Source organism: Rhamphochromis sp. 'chilingali' (genome assembly GCF_963969265.1).
Source record: "Rhamphochromis sp. 'chilingali' genome assembly, chromosome: 7".
In the NCBI taxonomy this organism is placed as follows: domain Eukaryota; kingdom Metazoa; phylum Chordata; class Actinopteri; order Cichliformes; family Cichlidae; genus Rhamphochromis; species Rhamphochromis sp. 'chilingali'.
Window position 1 is genome coordinate 2,393,316 of NC_137934.1, and position 20,000 is coordinate 2,413,315.

At 42.6% G+C, this 20,000-nt stretch overlaps 1 protein-coding gene across 3 annotated transcripts in view; it reads left to right on the forward strand.

The window, feature by feature from the left end:
• The window catches only part of anos1b (anosmin 1b), a 54,181-nt gene that overhangs the window by 26,545 nt on the left and 7,636 nt on the right, over nt 1-20,000 (forward strand). For 2 of the 3 annotated variants that reach the window (XM_080886536.1, XM_080886534.1), the window contains exons 3-11: nt 5,627-5,689; nt 6,324-6,531; nt 6,813-6,997; nt 8,710-8,839; nt 12,425-12,512; nt 13,040-13,283; nt 17,879-18,017; nt 19,184-19,438; nt 19,819-19,913. In XM_080886536.1, the coding sequence (XP_080742662.1) occupies nt 5,627-5,689; nt 6,324-6,531; nt 6,813-6,997; nt 8,710-8,839; nt 12,425-12,512; nt 13,040-13,283; nt 17,879-18,017; nt 19,184-19,438; nt 19,819-19,913 (1,407 nt within the window). The remainder of the gene's footprint in view (nt 1-5,626; nt 5,690-6,323; nt 6,532-6,812; nt 6,998-8,709; nt 8,840-12,424; nt 12,513-13,039; nt 13,284-17,878; nt 18,018-19,183; nt 19,439-19,818; nt 19,914-20,000) is intronic. The other variant, XM_080886535.1, reaches the window with a different exon arrangement.

A 20,000-nucleotide genomic window follows, 5' to 3' on the forward strand; every position in this document is an offset into this window, starting at 1 on the left:
GCACATTACACTTACAGGAGCTGGTCAGCCATTAAACTCCAGAGGCACACTTTTTGTGTTGGCTTTAATCCCACAGGACATTTGATCAGTGCAGTCACTGAGTATGCAAAGGGTTTGCTGCTTTTATGCACCGTGTACCTCCCGGTTTATACATCCATCTCACAAGCAGCAGACTACCGGTTCAGTCCTGAGAGGAGACACAGTTTGGGTTTCATCAGTAAACATCTGCCAAATCAAACACGCAGAGCTACCAGCTGTGTGATTGTGCTTCCTAAACGCTCGCAATAAAATCACTTGAACTAAACATTAAATATCTAGGAGGGAAGAAATTTCATGCATCTTATTATTTGGGGATCTTTTTAAAGTGACCCATTCCTTCACAAATGTTAGGCAGAGTGCCTGGGTAGCTGGTTGATTTTACACACCTGTGTGACTGAAAACATCGGAATTCAACAAGTGGAAGAGACTGTTTAATAGTACAGAACAATATCAATAACAGCCAGTTTAAAATCACCAATTAACCTGAACCCATAAACCACATGTCTCTGGGCCGTGGGTGTAAACTGGAGTACCCAGAGAGAGTATAACTCCACAGAGAAAGGCCACAGCCAGCTGGTGGACTCAAACCTGGAACTTTCTTGTGCTAACGTTGTGCCACCGTGCTGTTATCTATAACACTGGAAAAAAATGTTAGAATATGATAAAAGACATGGGTTGGAGTATTTAAGACGGCCCTAAAAACCATCTGTTGAGCTCTGCACTTTCACCACTGCAGATCCACATCAGCAGCATCTTTGCCAGCAACATCTGCCACCATGGTGGATAACATGGAGCCCAGTGTGAGTGTCATGGACATGTGCTTAGCTCCATGGTTTTCGGTTCCTAAGCCCGAGTTCTTATTGCCTTTTTGACTAGTGAACAACAACTGCGGTTAACATCCCAAACTCTGTTTTGCAGGCATGCCCAACATGCTTTCAAATGATATATAGCTCTACTGGAGTAGCAAGTTATCCTGCTATGATTATTTTACTGGCTGCACTCTTGCTACATTTGTGTTCTCAGTTTTGTGGCAGATGTGCATGGCACAACATTACATGTAGGATTTAACTGTGTATTTATTCACGAGCGGTCACGACAGCAGGTAGCTCTGCGTGTTTGATTTGGCAGACGCCTTCCTGATGCAACCCCAAATTGATTTCTTCTCCTGGGACCAAACTGGAAGGTCTTGCTGGTAAAATGAATGTGTAAACCACTACAGTATAGAGCCGCTGTGCTCCAGACCGAATCAACCTTCTACACTCGACTACAGTGATATTTATTGCAGGAGAAGAGGATAAGTTGGAGGATGAACGAGAGGGGAGAGGAATAATGGCACAGAGATTGGAGCAGAGGTCATGTGGGAGAAAAAAAGAGCGATAATGTGAAGACAATGGATGGAAAGAACAAAAGAACAGAAAGGATTATAAAATAAGTGGCTTAGAAAGGGAGAGAAAAACAGGAGCGAGTAATAAATGGGAGAAGGGGAATGAAAAATTTGATATTTCTGTTACTGATCAGTGGCAGCAAGGTGGGCTGGGTTTGGAAGTGGTGCTGGAGTGTGTGTGTGTGTGTGTGTGTGTGTGTGTGTGTGTGTGTGTGTGTGTGTGTGTGTGTGTGTGTGTGTGTGTGTGTGTGTGTGTGTGTTTGGGGAGATTTTGACAACCATAAGCTCAGAGCAGCACGTGGTTGAGTGAAGAGACCCCTGGGAGCTCTGTGAAGAAACACATCAAACTTAAGGATCTAGTTACATTTGTGTGTGTGTGTGTGTGTGTTATTTTAGTGTCTCCTCACCCTTTCTGGAGTACATCATTAACTAGCAAAGGAGAAAAATCACCGATGAAATAACTAATGAGTAATTCTTCTTGCCTTAGATTTTCTTTGCAGACAAAAGCTTCGAGGTGGCTGCTGAGGTTTGAGGTTTGCTTCTTCGAATAATGACTGAAGTGTTCGAACACGTTTTAGTGTAAAGAGAACCGACCATCACATCACAATTCAGTGAGCTGTTCTGAATGCAAACCCAAACAGAACAAGTAGAAAAAATGAGATTTTTGCCACAGTGTTGATAAATTGAGAGGTCGGTCTGTGTAACATGTTTCCTCCCATTCCAAGATCTCAGGTCAAAACAACTGCATCTCTTGATTCCCCATGTAAAACCACACAGAGGTGACAGATAGACAAATTGTGTGCATCAACTCACAACCAACTCTCTTAAAAGAGCAATTTATCACATTTATTCGCTCCCCATAAAAGCACGTCGCAGCTTCCGTACACAGACTCCCTCTGCCTGCGCGAAGCCGTCAGCCATTTACATTTACTCGTGTTAGTCGAGTGAAGAAAATCCAATATTTCAGCGAAAGAAGAAAAAAAAAGGCCGAATGTTGCAGGGTTACAAATTTTATAATAATTACAATAATTTACAAAAATGAAAATATTAACATAACTTAGCTGAAGGCTGAAACTGGCGGTTATCTTTTTTAATTAGTCACTTTACCTGATTATTAGCCAGTTAATGAAAACTCCAATTGTTGACTAATTGTCGTTGCATCCCTGATCAGTATTCTTCTGTGATATGTGACATTAGCAGGAAGAGGTTAATGACTTAAAGACAGGAAACCAATGCACACATGTGCTCACTGACTCATATGAAGCATTTGAGCTCCAGGTTTTGTAACGCTGCAGATATGATTAATAAAAGGAGATTTTGAAGATCCAACCATCAAGTCGAAGCTTCGAATTTGTTCTTTCTTAAATTGACACTTTCGTCTTTTTTTTCACATCCACGAGCATCACTCGACAGATGAGTCAAGTTAAAAATAAACCCAGTCTAGACGAGCTTTGTACAGAAGACATTTTCATCCAGGGGTAGCCATTAATTTGTGCAAAGATAAACTTCTGATGCCATTTCATTAATTCTGTTTCTCCTTCTGGAATCAGTGAGTTGGAATAAACCGGAGGAGTGATTGAAGCCAGGCACGCCGGGGAGTTGAAGGAGACAGACAGACAGAGAGAAAAGAGAGACTGAGGGGGGGTGAGGGTGAAACCGCAGTTTTTATACGTTGTCTGGTTTTAATTTGGTAAGAGCCATCATTCACCAGTTCACTGAGGTGGCAAACCAGATGAGTGCGTGCTTCTGGAGCGTGTGTTTCTTTTAAGTCATGGACACTGAGATCTGCTTCTACAAATCTTAAAACCATCTGACACTTTGTTATTTATTATTTGTCTTGCTAATATTTCTTTAGTCCTCAGCCATTTTCAAGGAATAGCTTGGGAAATGTGCTCATTCTCCTCTGGCGTAGAGGAGAGGTTACACTCTAGCAGGTCAGGCTGGATGTGCAGGGAGGCTGGAAACAGCTAGCATGGTGTAGGTAATGAAGTGAGATTGCCAACACGTCTAATGCTCATTAACCATCTCTCAGTGAGTTTGAGCAACAATTTGCTGCTCTGTGAGTCGTTCTGGAGCTCAGGAACGAAAAAGACACTCCTCTGTGCCAGAAAGAGTCGGTAATGGATTGTGCATGAATTACAGCAGATGTTGTCATATCTGCAGGTGTAGGTGTGTGGCAGGCAGTGTTATGGACCCAAAACGTAGGACTCAGCAACGCAGAACTGAACTAAAAATCACAGCGTCAATGCTGAAAAAACAGGCAACAAAAACAACAACATAACGTCACAAAACAAAATAAACTGACTCACTGACAGAGAGGGAAACCAAACAGTCGGAACCACTACTTACAATAAGGGAGTGACAATACAGTCCCGATCTGATGTTTAAGAACAATTGAAAAATGTCAGAAAATCCTATTTTGCATGGTTGGATCTTAACAAGGTTCCAAGTCGAGCTTCAACATGCAGCAAGAAGAAATGGGAGTGAGACAAAACATGTTTTTGAGCAATTTATTAAAAACAACTGTTAAACTGAAACAGGCTGATCTACAGCTGATCAACAGTTTAGGACCACTTGCCTTTAAAAGGTGAATCTGTGGATTCATTGTCCTTTTCTGTCAAGTAGTCACACTTTCATGATGGCAAAGGCAAAAACTTTCCCTTTTTTAAACGTGATCGGGTTGTTGAACTGCATGAGCAGGATCTCTCACAGCACGCCATCGCTGCTGAGGTGGGACGCCGTCAGATGGTCATTTGGAATTTCTTAAATGATCCTGAGGGTTATGGAACAAAAACTCAAGTGGAAGATGCAAAAAATGTCACCAGCACTGAGCCGAAGCATCCAATCGGCTGTCCGTCAAGACACTGGACGATCCTCGACCCAAATTAAGGCCGTTTCTGGTGCCGACTGCAGCCCCATAACCATCAGACGCATCTGAGACTGAAGGGCTTCAAAAACACAAAAATGTCTTCAAAGGCCTCGTCTCCTTGAACGCCACAGAACTGACCATTTGGACTTTGCAAGCGAGCACCAAGCATGGGACACTGAAAGGTGGAAGAAAGTTTTATTCTCTAACGAGAACAAATGTAACCTTGATGGTCCTGATGGTTTCCAACGTTACCAGCATGACAAGCAGATCCCACCTGAGATGTTTTCTACGCTCCACAGTGGAGGGGGCGCCATAATGATCTGGGGTGCTTTTTCCTTCAGTGGAACAACGGAGCTTCAGGAGGTGCAGGGGCTTCAAACGGCAGCTGGCTGTGTCCAGATGTTGCAAAGAGCATCCCTCATGACTGAGGGCCCTCATCTTTGTGGTAACGACTGGGTTATTCAACAGGACAACACTACAGTAAATATCGCCATAAAGGACAAGGCACTTCTTCCAGGAGAGTAACATCACTCTTTTGGACCATCCTGCATGTTCCCCTGATATAAATCCAATTGAGAACCTTTGGGGATGGATGGCAAGGGAAGTTTACAGAAATGGACAACAGTTCCAGACAGTAGACGCCCTTCCCCTTTCTTCTTGTTGCATATTGAAGCTCTACTTGGAACCTTGTTAAGATCCAACCATGCAAAACGATGCATTTTTTGCCATTTTAAACTTTTGATTGAGACTACATATACACACAAAGGATAACGAACGGGAACGGGTCACAGGTGGGAACACAGCTGACACTAATCAGATTGACACACGAGTTAGAGACTATGAAACTAACAACAAGATGGAGACATGCAAACTTGACACGAGGACTGGGAGACACAAAACACGAGGGGATAAGAGATAAACAGATACGAAGACAAGAGTGACTAAACATGAAACGTGGAACACGGGGGAGGCGGAAAAAGAAACATAAAGGCTGGATGACAAAACCAAGATCAGAATATACAAATACTACACAATGCAGAGACACAACAATAAGAACCAAAACCAGGAACGTCAGCTGAACTTTAGAATATTAAATAAACCAGAATCAAATGGTCCAAATACATAAACCCTGCATCACGGAAACATTACAGATGTTTAATTTGAATCTTTACAGGTGTTAGCAGGTTCGATTTGGATGGAGCCTCCAGCTTTTGTGCTGAGCAGGAATCTACATGAATGTGCTAAAATGCTGAAATGTGCCTCGTGCATATTTTCTTATTTTATTAATTTTTTGTTTTTTTCTGTTTTCTTCCTTTGTGTTGGGTTATGTGTAGTGCCTTCAGCCATGCAAAGAACTGTGGGAAACCAGGAAGGTGGCATCTCCAAAGTCTTGCGAGGTAAGACGGAAACAGTGCGTGGCGTTTTTGTGCTCTTGTGCAAGTCTCGGCAGCCTCGGTGGCATTGTCGTTCTTTGCAGACGCACGCTTTTGTTGGCACCACAAAGCTGTTTTGACCTTGTGCAATAAATGAGCGTTTGTGTGTGTTTTTATAAAGCTTTGTGCACTTCTAGTATACATAGGACACTGTGCAACAGTTTTATGTGCATTTTGTGTGAGTGTGTGTGGCCTGTTTATTTGTAAAGCCGGTTTCTGTGGCTTTCTGAGAGATTAGTTTTTCATCACAATAGCTGAAGCGTGTTACTCGCGGGATGGCTGATTGGCTCGCTGGTTATGAACACAGGGTAATTCAGAGCTATTAGTGAAAGCTTGTGTTTACATTTTCCTGATCTACAGCTGTCTGCACAAACAGAGAAATGCGCACATGCACGCACACGCATGCACACGCATGCACAAGCACACACATGTAGCTTTTTGGACCAGCCTTTAAACAGACAGTAGGAGTATACCACAGGAAGCGCTTTCACCCTTACTGTGTGTTTTTGTGGCCTCGTGTGTGTTCCTATACACTGTGTGTTATTTCTGTGATGTGTCAACTGTAATAATAATTACACCCACCGTGCTTTACTCTCAGAAGCAGACAGAGTGTGTGACAAGCAGGGAGTTTCTGGCCTCGTTAAGGTCATCTCGTCAGGGAGACTGCCCTCCGCCTCAGCGAGCCACAGGATTTGCCGCGGCCTGCGTGGAGAGCTGCTCGTCAGACCAGCACTGCCCCTCCCCCAGGAAGTGCTGCTCCAATAGCTGTGGACATACTTGCCAAGCCCCAGCCAATCTGTACAAAGGTAAAGGCAACTTTTGGAGTTTGTGTGAAGCATAATGTGGTAGCTGTTACTGATCGTCCTATCAAGTGGTTTTGATAGATAGACTGTAAATGAGTAATTAGACCCCAGTTATTAGACTTAATAAGGCAAAATGCATCATAGTGTGTGTCTAAGTCGTCCCGGGAACTCCCATAACTGTCCAAATGTTTCTGTGTCATCTAATTGTAATGTCAGTATGTTACTAGTCAAGTGAGTTATACTGATATGTAACAACTAGCTTGTAACCTGGTCTGTCCTCGCAGGTGTCCCTCTGAAGCCTCGAAGAGACATTAGCTTTTTGGAGGACTCGGAGGGTCGTGTGAAGGTGATGTGGGTGTCGAAGTTCAATGTCAGCGTGGAGCCCGTCGTTTACATACTCCAGTCCCGCTGGAACATCGGCATTCACCCCAGTGAAGACCACGCCTCTCCATGGGCTACTGTAGCCATGGTAAATGGTTAATAGTCACTTTCCATGTGCTAATTAAGTAGTGAGAAAAACTGATATTTACATAACAATTAAGAAGTAAACTTATCATAGACTAAGGAGGGGACTTGTCCTAATAATAGCCTTATGTTTGTGTCTGTTATTGGGGGTTGTTACATGATGTGATGATTATTGATGATTATTTGGGACAGTTGTAGAGTCATTCGGCTGTGAAACTGGCTCCCTGTGCCTTTAAAAGTGGAGCCGCCCCACAAAGTTTGTAACATATCTTTACCTCATAACTCTCAATTTGCCTTGAATGATGAAACTTCTCAGCTATGGAGATGGATGTTAGACTTAGTTTCCACCTCATCAGTCTGCTGCCTTGCTGTCTAAACCTCTCCACCCCAGTCAGTCTCCCATTCTGCCAGGGTAAACGCTGTGTGTGTGTGTGTGTGTGTGTGTGTGTGTGTGTGTGTGTGTGTGTGTGTGTGTGTGTGTGTGTGTGTGTGTGTGTGTGCGTCTGTGTGTGTGCGTCTGTGTGTGTGCGTCTGTGTGTGTGCGTCTGTGTGAGGTTAGGTAAATAAGCAGAGCTTAAAAAGGAACCACAGGCAGCCACAGTCATTCCACCGGCTGACTCTGAATGACTGAATGCTCATTATGGACTTAAATAGATGGCAGCTCGTGTCTGTGTGTGTGTGTGTGTGTGCGACTGTGGATGAGTAGATTTGAGCCGCAGCAGTCACATTTGCACTGTCAAGGAGACAAAACAAATTAATCTTTAAAGATTTTAACCATAGTTTGGATAAACCGTTTCATTTCAACACTATCAGAGGAATTCCAGCCTGACAGTGTTTATCTGACATCATCTGACAGGATGTACAACTTTGTTTTTGCAGCTGAACACTCAAAAATCCTTCCTGAAAGAAGTCATTTTCTGCTTTTGATTAGAATCGTATTAGAGAGGTGTTTAGGAGGATGCAGTTTGTGTCGTGTCATTTAATTAGCCCACCTTAATTCATATAAATGAGAAGAACAACATCAGTCTGTCAGGGGTTAACCAAAGCTAACCAAAGGCCAACACGGGAATTTATCTTATCCAGGTAACATCGGCGTTATCGCTGGGGTCAAAGATACCTCACACAGCTGCAGACAAAGCAGCTGATTATCCTGATTGCCAGTGTTAGAGTGCGAGAACCCAGATAACAGGAGGATACCCGGGGTATGCTGAATTCATATTACAGGGCCCAGCTGCCCATGCATGCAGTTGCAAGAGACCCACCGCTCTTTTTAAAACTTATGAGTGTTAAACTAGTTCAGTGAATATTCTCTTTTTTTAAACAAAAGCCTATTTTTCAAGATTTAAAGGTCTGTAATAGTGAGTGTTTTAAAAAATAGTTTTAAATGATTCCTCTAACTCGCACAGACACTAGGAGTAAAGAAAAAGATCAATCAATATTAGCCTTGACTGTTTTTCCTCTGAAAATGATCCCCTCTGTATGTTTGCCTGTCTGACTCCATGATGTTGGGGATCAGAGCTCTGTGGGGATCATATCGTCACTTGCAGAACTCATATAGTCCTCATGCCTCTTGATGTATTTCTTGGTCTGTTGTTATGCTGCAGAATGATTTTGGAGCCAATCTGATATCTTCCTGGTGAGGTGTAAGCACTGCCCTGTATGTCTTAAAATATAAAAACCTAGCCTGCGTATTGTGCCATGCGTTTGTGTGTTTAGACACTCTCTGAAGATGCGATTCTGTCAGATCTGAGACCTCAGCGTTGGTACCAGTTTAGAGTGGCAGCCATCAACAGCCACGGCAGCAGAGGTTTCACCACACCCAGCAAACACTACATCTCCAGTAAAGGTAAGCACACATACTTCGTTTTTTATGAGCGTCTCAAAGTGAGTGATGATGCCTCTGCATGTTGCCATAAGCTAGCGGTGAATTTTGATATTCTGTCATGAGACACTGAGCAAAACACAGATCCTTGCACTCATTTTTTGTCATTTTATGAGAGATATTACACATCCCGCAGGAGGAGTCAGAAAGTCAGGATGTTTTCCTTCCTCTCCCTTTCTGTGCTCTTTCTGTCGTTCACGCAGAGTTGATGGATAAGGTAAAAAACTGTCAGGCAGTCTATAAAACACAAGCAGGAAACCGAAATGTACACAAGTGTGCACACATGCATGCATTTACACAAAGCGTAAGGACTCGCTCCGTTGGTTTGATGCCAGAGTGAAGTCCCTGATGTAGGTCTGAGAGACTGGGTGAAAGTGAGAGTAAGACAAGCGCACACACACACACGAACGCACACACTGTAGGAGGTATTAGCTGTAATGCTTAGCAGACTTAGGTCATACTGGTATTTTGCCAGGATTGGCTAGTGATATGAATTCACTGCCAGGATTGGCTAGAGCATGTTTGAATGTGAATAATGACTTCAGGTTGGACGGAGCTGTGGAAAAAGGTTCTTTATCAGTTGAACACTTAAGGGAGATTATGAAGAGCAGTGTGAGATAGCATTTTCCACCTCTCAGACGAAATTTTTATAAACATTTCAACCTGTGCCGTGGCAAGCAGAGTGCAGGGTTTGTAAGCGGGGTTGTAGCTGGGCTTTACAGAAGATATTTGCAGGTAGAACTGTGATAAAAGGCAAGTTCACGTATCGCTTTGTGGACACGACGAGCGAATCGCTGAGCGTGTGCAATAAATGCGAGAGAATGTGGATTTCATCAAATGCAGACGGGTCGATAATAAGATGCCCAATAATGTTAAGTTAAAAACGATTTTATTTCCTGCACTCTGCTCAAATTGTCCGCACTCTGAAACCGAAAAGGAGAGGAAACTTTCCAACAGGATATTGGATCGACTGGTGCTGAGATTTGTGAGGTCGGCCCCTCTACGACCCAGAAACACCTCTTTGCAAAGGTGTTGCAGAAGCTTAACACCAGCTGAACTCTGCTGCTGGCAGCCAGCTAAACAGGCTTAGCGTACTGCTTAGTGTTTTATGAGGGCGTTATATTTGGGACTATTTGCTGGGAAGAGTAGCTTCCTGAATTCTCTGTAGATGGCTTACTTTTGTATGAAATGACCTTCAGAGGTGCTAATTGTTTGTTTTTTTTTGGTAAATCAGACAGAACCAGGTTAGCTTTTCAAGCTAGATTTATGCTCTGCTAAGTTAACTGGCTTTAAGAAGTTACTCCTCTAAGTCACCATCACATGGTGTAGTTTACAGACATGGTATTAATGCAAAGCAAACCTAACAGGCTGTTTCCTACAGAAAAAGTAATTAAATAAGGGTGATCAGTCTTCAAAATCCATATCTGTGCAAGCAAGAGGCAATAGCTCAGTGTCGAAATGTTGAGTTCTTCTTCTGTGACACGGTGTGTGTTTGTGAGTGTATTTTGAGAACCAGGGTTAAAGGTTAGAGCCACACTTGAACATTTCAAATACCATCAGATGGCAGCCAGAGTCTTGTTTCTACCTCATTAGTCTGATTAGTCAGAGGTTGGAGGTCAGGGGTCACAAATCCGGAAGCTGGCAGATGTTAAGAGGGTTATGCTTTCTGCACGGTGACCTGACGCTAACCAGAGTGAAACTTGGAAACCGCTTTACATCTTGTTAAAATGTTGGTGTTACGTGGGACCTGCCAGTAGTAATCACGAAGGGATATTTGGATCAGAAAAGTAATCTTGGTGTCTTCACTTTATGACATAAAACATTAGTTCATTGAGAGTGATGGGAAAAGCCCTCAGAGAAGAACATGTTTTGATTCTCATCTGGCAATTACTGCTGGCACTGAGATGTAACACAAAACACCACGTATGCATACACACAAGCAGTCCTGGTCATGGAGTTTCCAGTGTTTTGCCCCAACTTTGATCTTTGCATTTAGGTCAGCCAAGCACAGCCTGGGGCTGTGGGAGGCCTGCCATGGGGGATGTAGTTCTAATCAGATGCATTTTGTAGTTTTAATCAAATACAGGATCAGGGATTTTGGGCTCTAATGAGATACAGAGTCACTGTTGAAAGACTCATACGGTTACCAGCAGTGATGGCCTTTGGTCTGTGTGGCAGCTACTGAAAAGGACGTTAGGTTTCTCCAGTATCACCCACCTTTGATGCTTTAAATCTAATTGGCTCTGTAGACTTGAATCAAACCAAGAGGAAATGTGCTTTTAGCCCCGAGAAAAAGAAAGTCAAGCTGGTAAAAGGTCTTTGTTGCAAAGGACTCACTCCTCTCCTCTTCCCTTTTGTTGATATCAAAAGTTTGGCAGAATTTAAATTGCAAAAGTGTCAACTTTAGACACAAATTACACAAAGAAATTAACAGGTTTTAACACCCAGCAACAAAAATTAAGCCTTTAGCTTGTACTGTGCTATTTTTCCTTTTTTTGCCAAAGAGAAAACACAATGTGCAATGTTACCTTTTTTAACATTAATTTGGTGTTAAATAAAAATCACAGTTTGTCTTTTTGGATGTTCCACTGTCCAAATTTGATGTCTGGAAACATAAAACTTCAAGGGCTGTGAGTGAAACGAAGCAAGAGATAGATTGTGTGCAGTAGTTAAACTTTAACAGTTAATATAGAAAAATGAAAACAAATTTATAGATTCTGGGGTTTTAATCAGAAGAAAAAAAATTAAATTTTATGATTTTTTTTTTAGACAATTAATAGTTGTAAAAAAGAAATACATGAACAAATATAGAATTTTTTTAAGGTGTCCTATGGGAATCTTTAAATAAACTAATGTCTTTTTAATAAGAGCTAAAGGATTTTGGTTAAGAAAACAAAAGGTCCTTTGAGTAATCTGACATTATTTTATGTAATTCTACTTAAATAGTAACATGTTAAGTCAGTGACAGTGTTAACCAAGGTGTTGTGTCCATAGCAGTCTATTGTTGCTGAAGAACAGGCAGGCTTCAGCAAAACCCCTACAGAAAAAAACCCTATGAGCAGCACTTTGGCGACAGTGGGAAGGAAAAACTCCCTTTTAACGGGAAGAAACCTCTGGCAGAACCAGGCTCAGGGAGGGGCGGGGCCATCTGCTGTGATTGGCTGGGGGGACCACTAACATTGTTTGAGTCATCAAACGACTGGATGACAAGCCCACAGGCGCCGTTCTCATGAATGGAAACACAGGCAGCTGGTTTGGTCCTACAGCTGAACTCCCCCTGGATTATCTGCTCTCATCCACCCTCTCTTACACACACCAGGAGAGAGCTGACAAGGTAGGCAGAGAAAGAGATGGGAGGACAACATCCAAGAGTGGACAGGCAGAGTCCCAGAGAGCTGTGGAGGACAGAGAGAACTGGAGAAGGGTGATGGCCTTGTCTTCACTGGGACCCCAGCGACTTCAGCAGAGGTCAGGGGTCAAGTGAAGTGAAAGAAAAAAGAACTGCAACATTGCCTAACTATATGTTTTTCTTTCTGTGTCTCTATGCAGACCCTTCGCCCCCAGAACCGCCCACGAATGTCAGAGTGAGCAACCAGACACTGAATAGGACACAATCAGCGTCCCAGTTCACAGAAAGGTATCTAAAAAGCTATGTCAGTGAAGGATTATCAGATGCATCATTTTATATATAATCTTTAAAATACATCTATTTACCATTGCAGCTGGGAAATCAGTCATAAACTGTGGTCAGCCCTATAAAACACGTCTTCTGTTGTGTGATTGTGTATATGAGCTGAAATTACAGTTTGCCCTTGTTCAATTACATCCTTCGGTGTCTTCTCTATTTTTCATTCTGCAAAACAAGGTCATTTAAAGTTCAGACCATGGCTTGGATCAACAGCGATATTCCAATAACATTTAATAACAGAGGTGATGACTTAAATTGTAGCTTCTGTTCAGCATGATATAAAGTGTCTGAGCCTCGTCTATACATACAGGGAGTAAATAGAGATTAGATAGAGATTGTAAACCCGATGCTGAAAGCAGCTGACAAACAAGCAGAGAATCATTTTCACTGTTAGGGAAGCGCTGCACTTTTTGCTTCTTCCTTAATGGGACTGTTTACACTTACGCCGTAACGTTGCATAAATTTTGCCTCCTAAGGTCGATGGAGAGTGGCGTCACAGTGGCGGTCTTATTACGCTGGGAGCCCCCCAAGGAAGGAGACCTCCCTGTGCACAACTACCGAATCACCTGGATGTCTCGCCATACGCACGCAGCACAAAAACACAAACACACGCTGCAAGCGCACACGCATACAGTAGCCAGTAACACGCACGCACGACCTGCACAGTCACGCACACCAGCACAGGGTAGGAAGGAGAGCAACAGCAGAGTGACTCAGGGGGTAAGTCAACTTTCTACAAGCTTAATTATACCAAATAAAAAATGTGGTCATTTATCTTGTTTCTTTGCTTAGAATATTTCAAGAACATAAACATATAGTAAGTGGACGTTGAAACGTTTCAGTTTCAATTTTCATGATGTTTCAAGATATATCTGTTTTCTTAAGGCTCTGAAAAAGGTGAAAAAGAAAGTGCACTCTTTCAAATATAACGTTTCACATTTCATAATAAGGTAAATCCAACCTCAGCAGTATGTAGGTACTTACTGTCTTAACAGAAACTGAGAGCACTCAGGTGCTGCTATTCAATTCAGTTCAACTCATTTTTATTTTTATTTATACACTGGCAAATCACAACAACAGTTGCCTTTATATTGTAAGGTAAAGACCCTACAGTTATACAAAGAAAACAGAGAAAACACCAACAATTAGATTAAATCGTGGGCCATCGTGGCTCAAGAGTTGGCAGTTCGTCTTGTAATCAGAAGGTTGCCGGTTTGATCCCCGGCTCCGACAGTCTTGGTCGTTGTGTGTTTGGGCAAGACACTTCCCCCGTTGCCTACTGGTGGAGGTCAGAGGGCCCGGTGGCGCCAGTGTCCGGCAGCCTCGCCTCTGTCAGTGCGCCCCAGGGTGGCTGTGGCTACAATGTAGCTGCCATCACCAGTGTGTGAATGTGTGAATGTAGTGTAAAGTGCTTTGGGGTCCATAGGGACTGAGTAAAGCGCTATACAAATACAGGCAATTTACCATTTTAAACCCCTGTGACCAAGCTTTTTGGTGACAGTGGGAAGGAAAAACTCCCTTTTAACAGGAAGAAACCTCCAGCAGGGAGGGGCAGCAATCTGCCACGACCTGTTGGGGTGAGGGGGGGGAAGACAGGACAAAGGCACACTGTGGAAGAGAGCCAGAGATGCTAATAAAATACGCTTGATTAACTAATCATCAGCATGAGTGAGCACCTCTGTGAAAGCAGAAGTCTGTTGGTTTGGAGCATTCAGGTGTGTGTTAACACAATGCCAAAGAGGAAAGAAAAGCCATGATCTTAGAGAAGTGATGGTTGGAACAAGGGCTATAAGGTCATTTCCAAACAATTGAAAGTCCATTTCTCTACAGTGAGAAAGATTATTCACAAGACAAAAACATTCAAGATAGCTGCCAGTGTTCCCATGAATAGACACTTACGTCCCAGCAAAATCACTCCAAGGTCAGAGTGTGCAGTGTTCACAGGAACTACAAACCCTACATGTCAGACTATACACGTCTAAGTTGACATGTTAAATGTTAAAGTTCATGGCAATGCAATTAGAAAAAGACTGAACATGTGTAGCTTGTTTGGAAGTGCTATCAGGAAAAGGCTGCAAGCTTAGGGTTGCAAAATTGCATCGGAACAAATCCCAAGACTTCAAGAACGATGCCGTTTGGACAGACAAGACAAAAATGGAAAAGTTTGTCTGCGATACATTGCACCATTTTTAGCAAAATCCGAACACAGCATGTGGGCACAAACGCCTCATACCAACTGTCAAGCAGGTTGGTGGAGGGGTGACGATTTAGGCTTGTTGTGCAGCCACAGGACTTGGGCCCCTCACGGTCATTAAGTTGACCATGAACTCCTCTGTACACAAAAATATTCTCAAGTCAGATTTGCCTGACAGCTAAAACTTGGCCTAAAGTGGGTCATGGAACAAGACAGTGACACCATATTGGCCACGATAGATTTGCTGAAAAAAAAGAGTGGAGTGTTGCAATGGCTTAGTCAAAGTCTAGACCTTATTGAAGTTCGGTGACGGGACCTTAAGACAGTTATGCATAAACAAATGGCTGCATTTCATTCATCTGCAATAACAGATGGATGGGACTTTCTTTTCTGCAAAGTTGGCTTTGTAAGTAAGAAAATTGTAAAATCAGTTAATAAGATCAATATTCTATTTTCACTACCTCAAACTCCTATTTATTGTGTATCATGTGAGCAACCACCTTTCAGTACAGTGTCATTAACCAGTGGCAGCAGATGGCCCCGCCCCTCCCTGAGCCTGGTGCTGCCGGAGGTTTCTTCCTGCTAAAAGGGAGTTTTTCCTTCCCACTGTCGCCAAAGTGCTTGCTCATAGAGGGTCATATGATTGCTGGGTTTTTCTCTGTATGTATTATTGTAGGATCTACCTTACAGTATAAAGCGCCTTGAGGCAACTGTTGTTGTGATTTGGTGCTATATAAATAAAATTGAATTGAATAGGAATAAGATGTAGGACATATATTATATATTTCCTGTGAAGTATAACAGCGCACAATAACACCACATACCCTGAATACACAAGCGGTGTAGCTGCACACGAGAGGTTTTATTATGCCTGTAAAGACACGCACCTTACACACACACACACACACACACACACACACACACACACACACACACACACAGGTTTTCATATATTTGTGGGGACATCTAATTGATATAATGCTTTCCCTAGCCCCTTGTCCAACCCAAAAATGAATGCCTAACCCTAACCCTTACCCTAAACCTATCCATAACCTAATTGTAACCCTTTCACTAAAACCGCATTGTGAGTCTCTACCTCAGGTGAGGTAATGCACAAATTTCCCCGCCGTGGGATCAGTAAAGTCTTAGCTTAAAAATGCCTTCAAACTTGTGGGGACCAGGATTTTGTCCCCATAAGGACTGTTGGTCCCCACAAGTGTAGTAAACGTTGTTTATTTGGTCCCCACAATAATATGTAAACACGTAAACACACACACACACGGTCCTCGTTGTGATTGCTATGGTGGTTTTACAGGCCTGTGCAGTAAAATCTTAAACACTTAAACTTAAACAGGATTTGATTCAGCTACTGTGCTGGAGTAGCAAACTTTGACAACTCATAAAAACCCATTATGTACTCCGCATGTCTGAGGTGTAGCGTTACAAACATTAACAGGACTTTGAATCATCCTTCAAATGACACAATGTGCATCTTAATTCAAGATGTGGATTCAAATAATGAGCCATTAAAAAAAAACATGCTCTTCTTTATCTTTGTTAAATATGTTTGTGAAACGTTTCCACCAAAATTGATAAAGCTCCAATGTATAGATGCTAAAAACGATCTGTACTCATGTGGTGCAAGAATGAAATGCAAAGAATGATGGGATATGAAGTCAGTTTACAAAGTAACACATTGCTGTTTTGTTGCTTAATTCAGTGACTTCTAACTTGTGAAAGATTTTTTAAAATGTACTGTTTAAATTATATTTAATGCAGCCGTAATACTTAAAGGGGAGGATTTTCTTATCCTGATTATAGGAATGATGATGATGATGATGATGATGAAATACGCTTATGATGCAGTTAAGTCCAGTCAGCAGTACCAAAATACCCATAATCACAGTAAATAACACAGATATTACAGCTTTGACGTAACAGGTATGGTAGCCTGTGCACTGACTGAACATTTTTTCCTCCAAATGGTAAACACAATCAAAGTACTTGTACGAGACTCTTCAGCTTTAGATGCTCTTTTTGAAGTACGATGTTAACATTTACTTCAGACAAAAAGCTCAAGCATAAACATCAAAGTGCGGCACACTCATATGGACGTAGCTATGCTAAATAGTGATGGCGATCCCAGACTGATCCTGGTGGAGCCATTTATCTGTAGTCTGGTCCTCTGTTCTGCTTGGCTGGGAGGTCTGGAATTTAAATGAGCCCCCCCTAACTAGTGTTTCCTACTTGCAGCTGCATCTACAAACACACACACATACACACAAATCAGGTAGGTAATACCCAGAACAACATAGCTAACATAGCTATGTTGTGTGAAACTTTTCATATCACAGAAAGCAGTCTGCGAGCACAATATGTTGTATTCCCAGGATTGGGATAAAACACATATCCTGTCAATCAGGAATTTCTGCAGGAGTGGAGAAAGCTAGCATTTAAGCCTCGTGGTAAAGTGGGGAATTCAGAGGAAGCACTCGAATGTGAAAAAAACCTCTGCTGTATCAGTGCTTTTAAATATATAGTTCATTGCTTTCTTACATGTAATGTCGACTGACATTATCCCAAACGTCTCTCGCTCTATCCGCTACACAAACGACACACGTAGACACACACACACACAGCTGTACAAGGCATATGTTTTGTCTATCTCGAAGGTAATGGAAATCCTTTTACCCCACTTTGTGTGCAGGAAGCACACACACACGCAGATTTATCATGCGATCATCTCTTTGTTGTGACTAGTACCAGTCCACGCAGACAAACAGACCTGATTGACTGAGAGCCTGTTAACGAGCTGTCAGTCAAACAGCAGGCTAATGCAGAACAGGCCTGGACTGTCAGTCCTGCGGAGGGACGATGGAGACAACTGGGGTTTCTATGGCGATGATGCTGACGACGTATCAAAGTTAGCAGGTTTTCATGGACCTCGTCTGCAGCAGACGTATCATTAGTGTTTTTGTCACTCTTTACGTGATCCCTGTCCAGATTTAGCTAGTAAATCTGCATCAGTATAGACTGATAAATTGCTAATGTGTTGGACTACACGTGCAAAAAAAAGACAAATTCCATCTCTATAATCATTCTTTCTATTCCTGTCTTTTAGGCGCAGTGTGAAGTGTGGCTGCACGGTCTACCGCCTGCGACTTCCTACTTGCTCTCTGTCCAGACGGTGGCCTACTGGGGTCAGAAGAGACTGAAGAGTCCTAGAGCGCAGCTTGTCTTCACTACCATCCCTCATGCAGGTAATGAAAGCAAACAGCTGTCCTGTGGGGCCAGGTGATTTGACTTTACAGTTAAAATGCCAAGTATATTTCTTCAATGCAAAAAGAGTAAAATTGCACAGCGGGGTGGGGTTATGTGCAAGCGCCATCCTGGAGCCTCCAACTGTCAGCAAGAAAGCATATTTCCCAAAACGTCTGAAGCATTCATTGAATTTCAGTCAAGTATAAATGTGCTTTTTTTGTGGTGGGACTTGAGTGTGTGAGAGTGCATGGCAGCACCACTGCTTCTCACAGCTGTAGTTCATTTTCAGTAATTATTTCTAGGTGTAAATGTTTGTGCATTTGCATTACATGGTTTACCATAAATCCAAGCCATCTCTATCAACAGTTTGGATGATTACCATCGAGCCTTCAGTGGATTTTGGAGAGTTTTTGTCATGTGGAAATAAACATTGCAAATATAAGAGGTGCTAAATAAATGCAGCCTTCCTGGCCAAGTTTAAACTTTAGTGTTGTTGCGATTCAGCAAGAAAGCCAGCAATTATTAGTTACTTATTTTGAATATGTCATTGCTAGCTTGTCATGAAATTAGCAAATACTGCTTATGCAGCACAGTCTACAGAAGCTGTTTGTTAGCAGAGCCATACGTTATTGAGTTAATGATTTTCCTGTAAGTTCAGGGCTGCTTCGTTTGCTGACTCTCGACATATTCTGTCTACATACAGCTGCGCTGTTGAAACACAGAGTACAGTGGAAAGTTGGTGATGTTAATGGTCTTCCAGGCAACAGAGGTATTTATAGGTGACCTATCGGGTCAGCTCAGCAGAGGATTATAGCCAGCTGCAGCTCTATTACCAAACCACATACAACTTTATATGGAACATGCTGCCATTCATAATTTGGGAGTATTAATATTTTTACATAGTCTCTGCGTATTAGCTGTTTGCTCATCGCTAATGAGGGTCAGTTAGGCCAGATAAAGCCAAGGAGTGTTTCCGCTAGCTACCAGCTGCAGTCTCATTACCAGTTTATGATATTTCTGCCACAGTATAGGTTCCATGTGCTGTGTAACAGGTCTGTATACACAAAACATGCACATGGTCAATATGTAATCCACAGAGACACACAAAAGTAAAGTTTTACGCTGAGTTCTTTTCCTCCGTCTCTTTCTCCGTCCTCTCGACCAGACTCGACCAAAGGCGACGATTTCTCCAATGAGCTCCCCTCTTCTTCCTCTTCCTCTTCATCCTCCCTTCCCTCTTCTCTTTCGATCTCTTCTTTCTCTCCTTCTTCCTCTGACCTCCCGGTTTCCTCCTCTCTCCCTCACCCCGAAACCCCTCTGAGCCCCGTTGCCCTTGAAAACCTGCGGCTGGAGGTCGCCGCCCCTCATTACCATAACAACCAGCTCCAGGTGAAGGTGTTCTGGAAGTGGCCTCAGCATGGTGAGTGGGTCTAGAAACACTAAACAACTGAACAAACTCCTGGTAAGAATATAAAAACATTCAACTTGAATAAGTCAGTCGGCTCGAAGCTTTATTATGTGATAGATAATCCCACAGGTCCACTATAGTAACTCGAATTAGCGTAAGCCGAGCCTTCCCGCCCCTGACTTTTAAGGCTTAATCAATTTCAAATGCATGATTTTGGTTTTTGCACTCGATTCCACTCACTGAAATGTTGAAGTCACAGATGAAACAGCAGTTAGTTCTTCAAATCAAGCTGATAACAAGTTAAAAAAGTTGACAAAAGAAGCATTGACTTTCCTATATCATTCATTTTTACACAAAAAGTAAACGTATCTCTTTGGTCTTTTCGCTAACAGTGAGACAGAGACACGCTGGCCCGTACATTTTGAGGTGGCGACCGCATACCTGCAGCACTAATGTGACAAGCATGGAGAGAACAACTACGGTGCAGGTATACGCACACGGGTGGGGGCTGATCTGTGCGTTTGTAACACTGTAAAGATGTGTTGTTATTCTGTAACTGCAACTATGTGTGTGT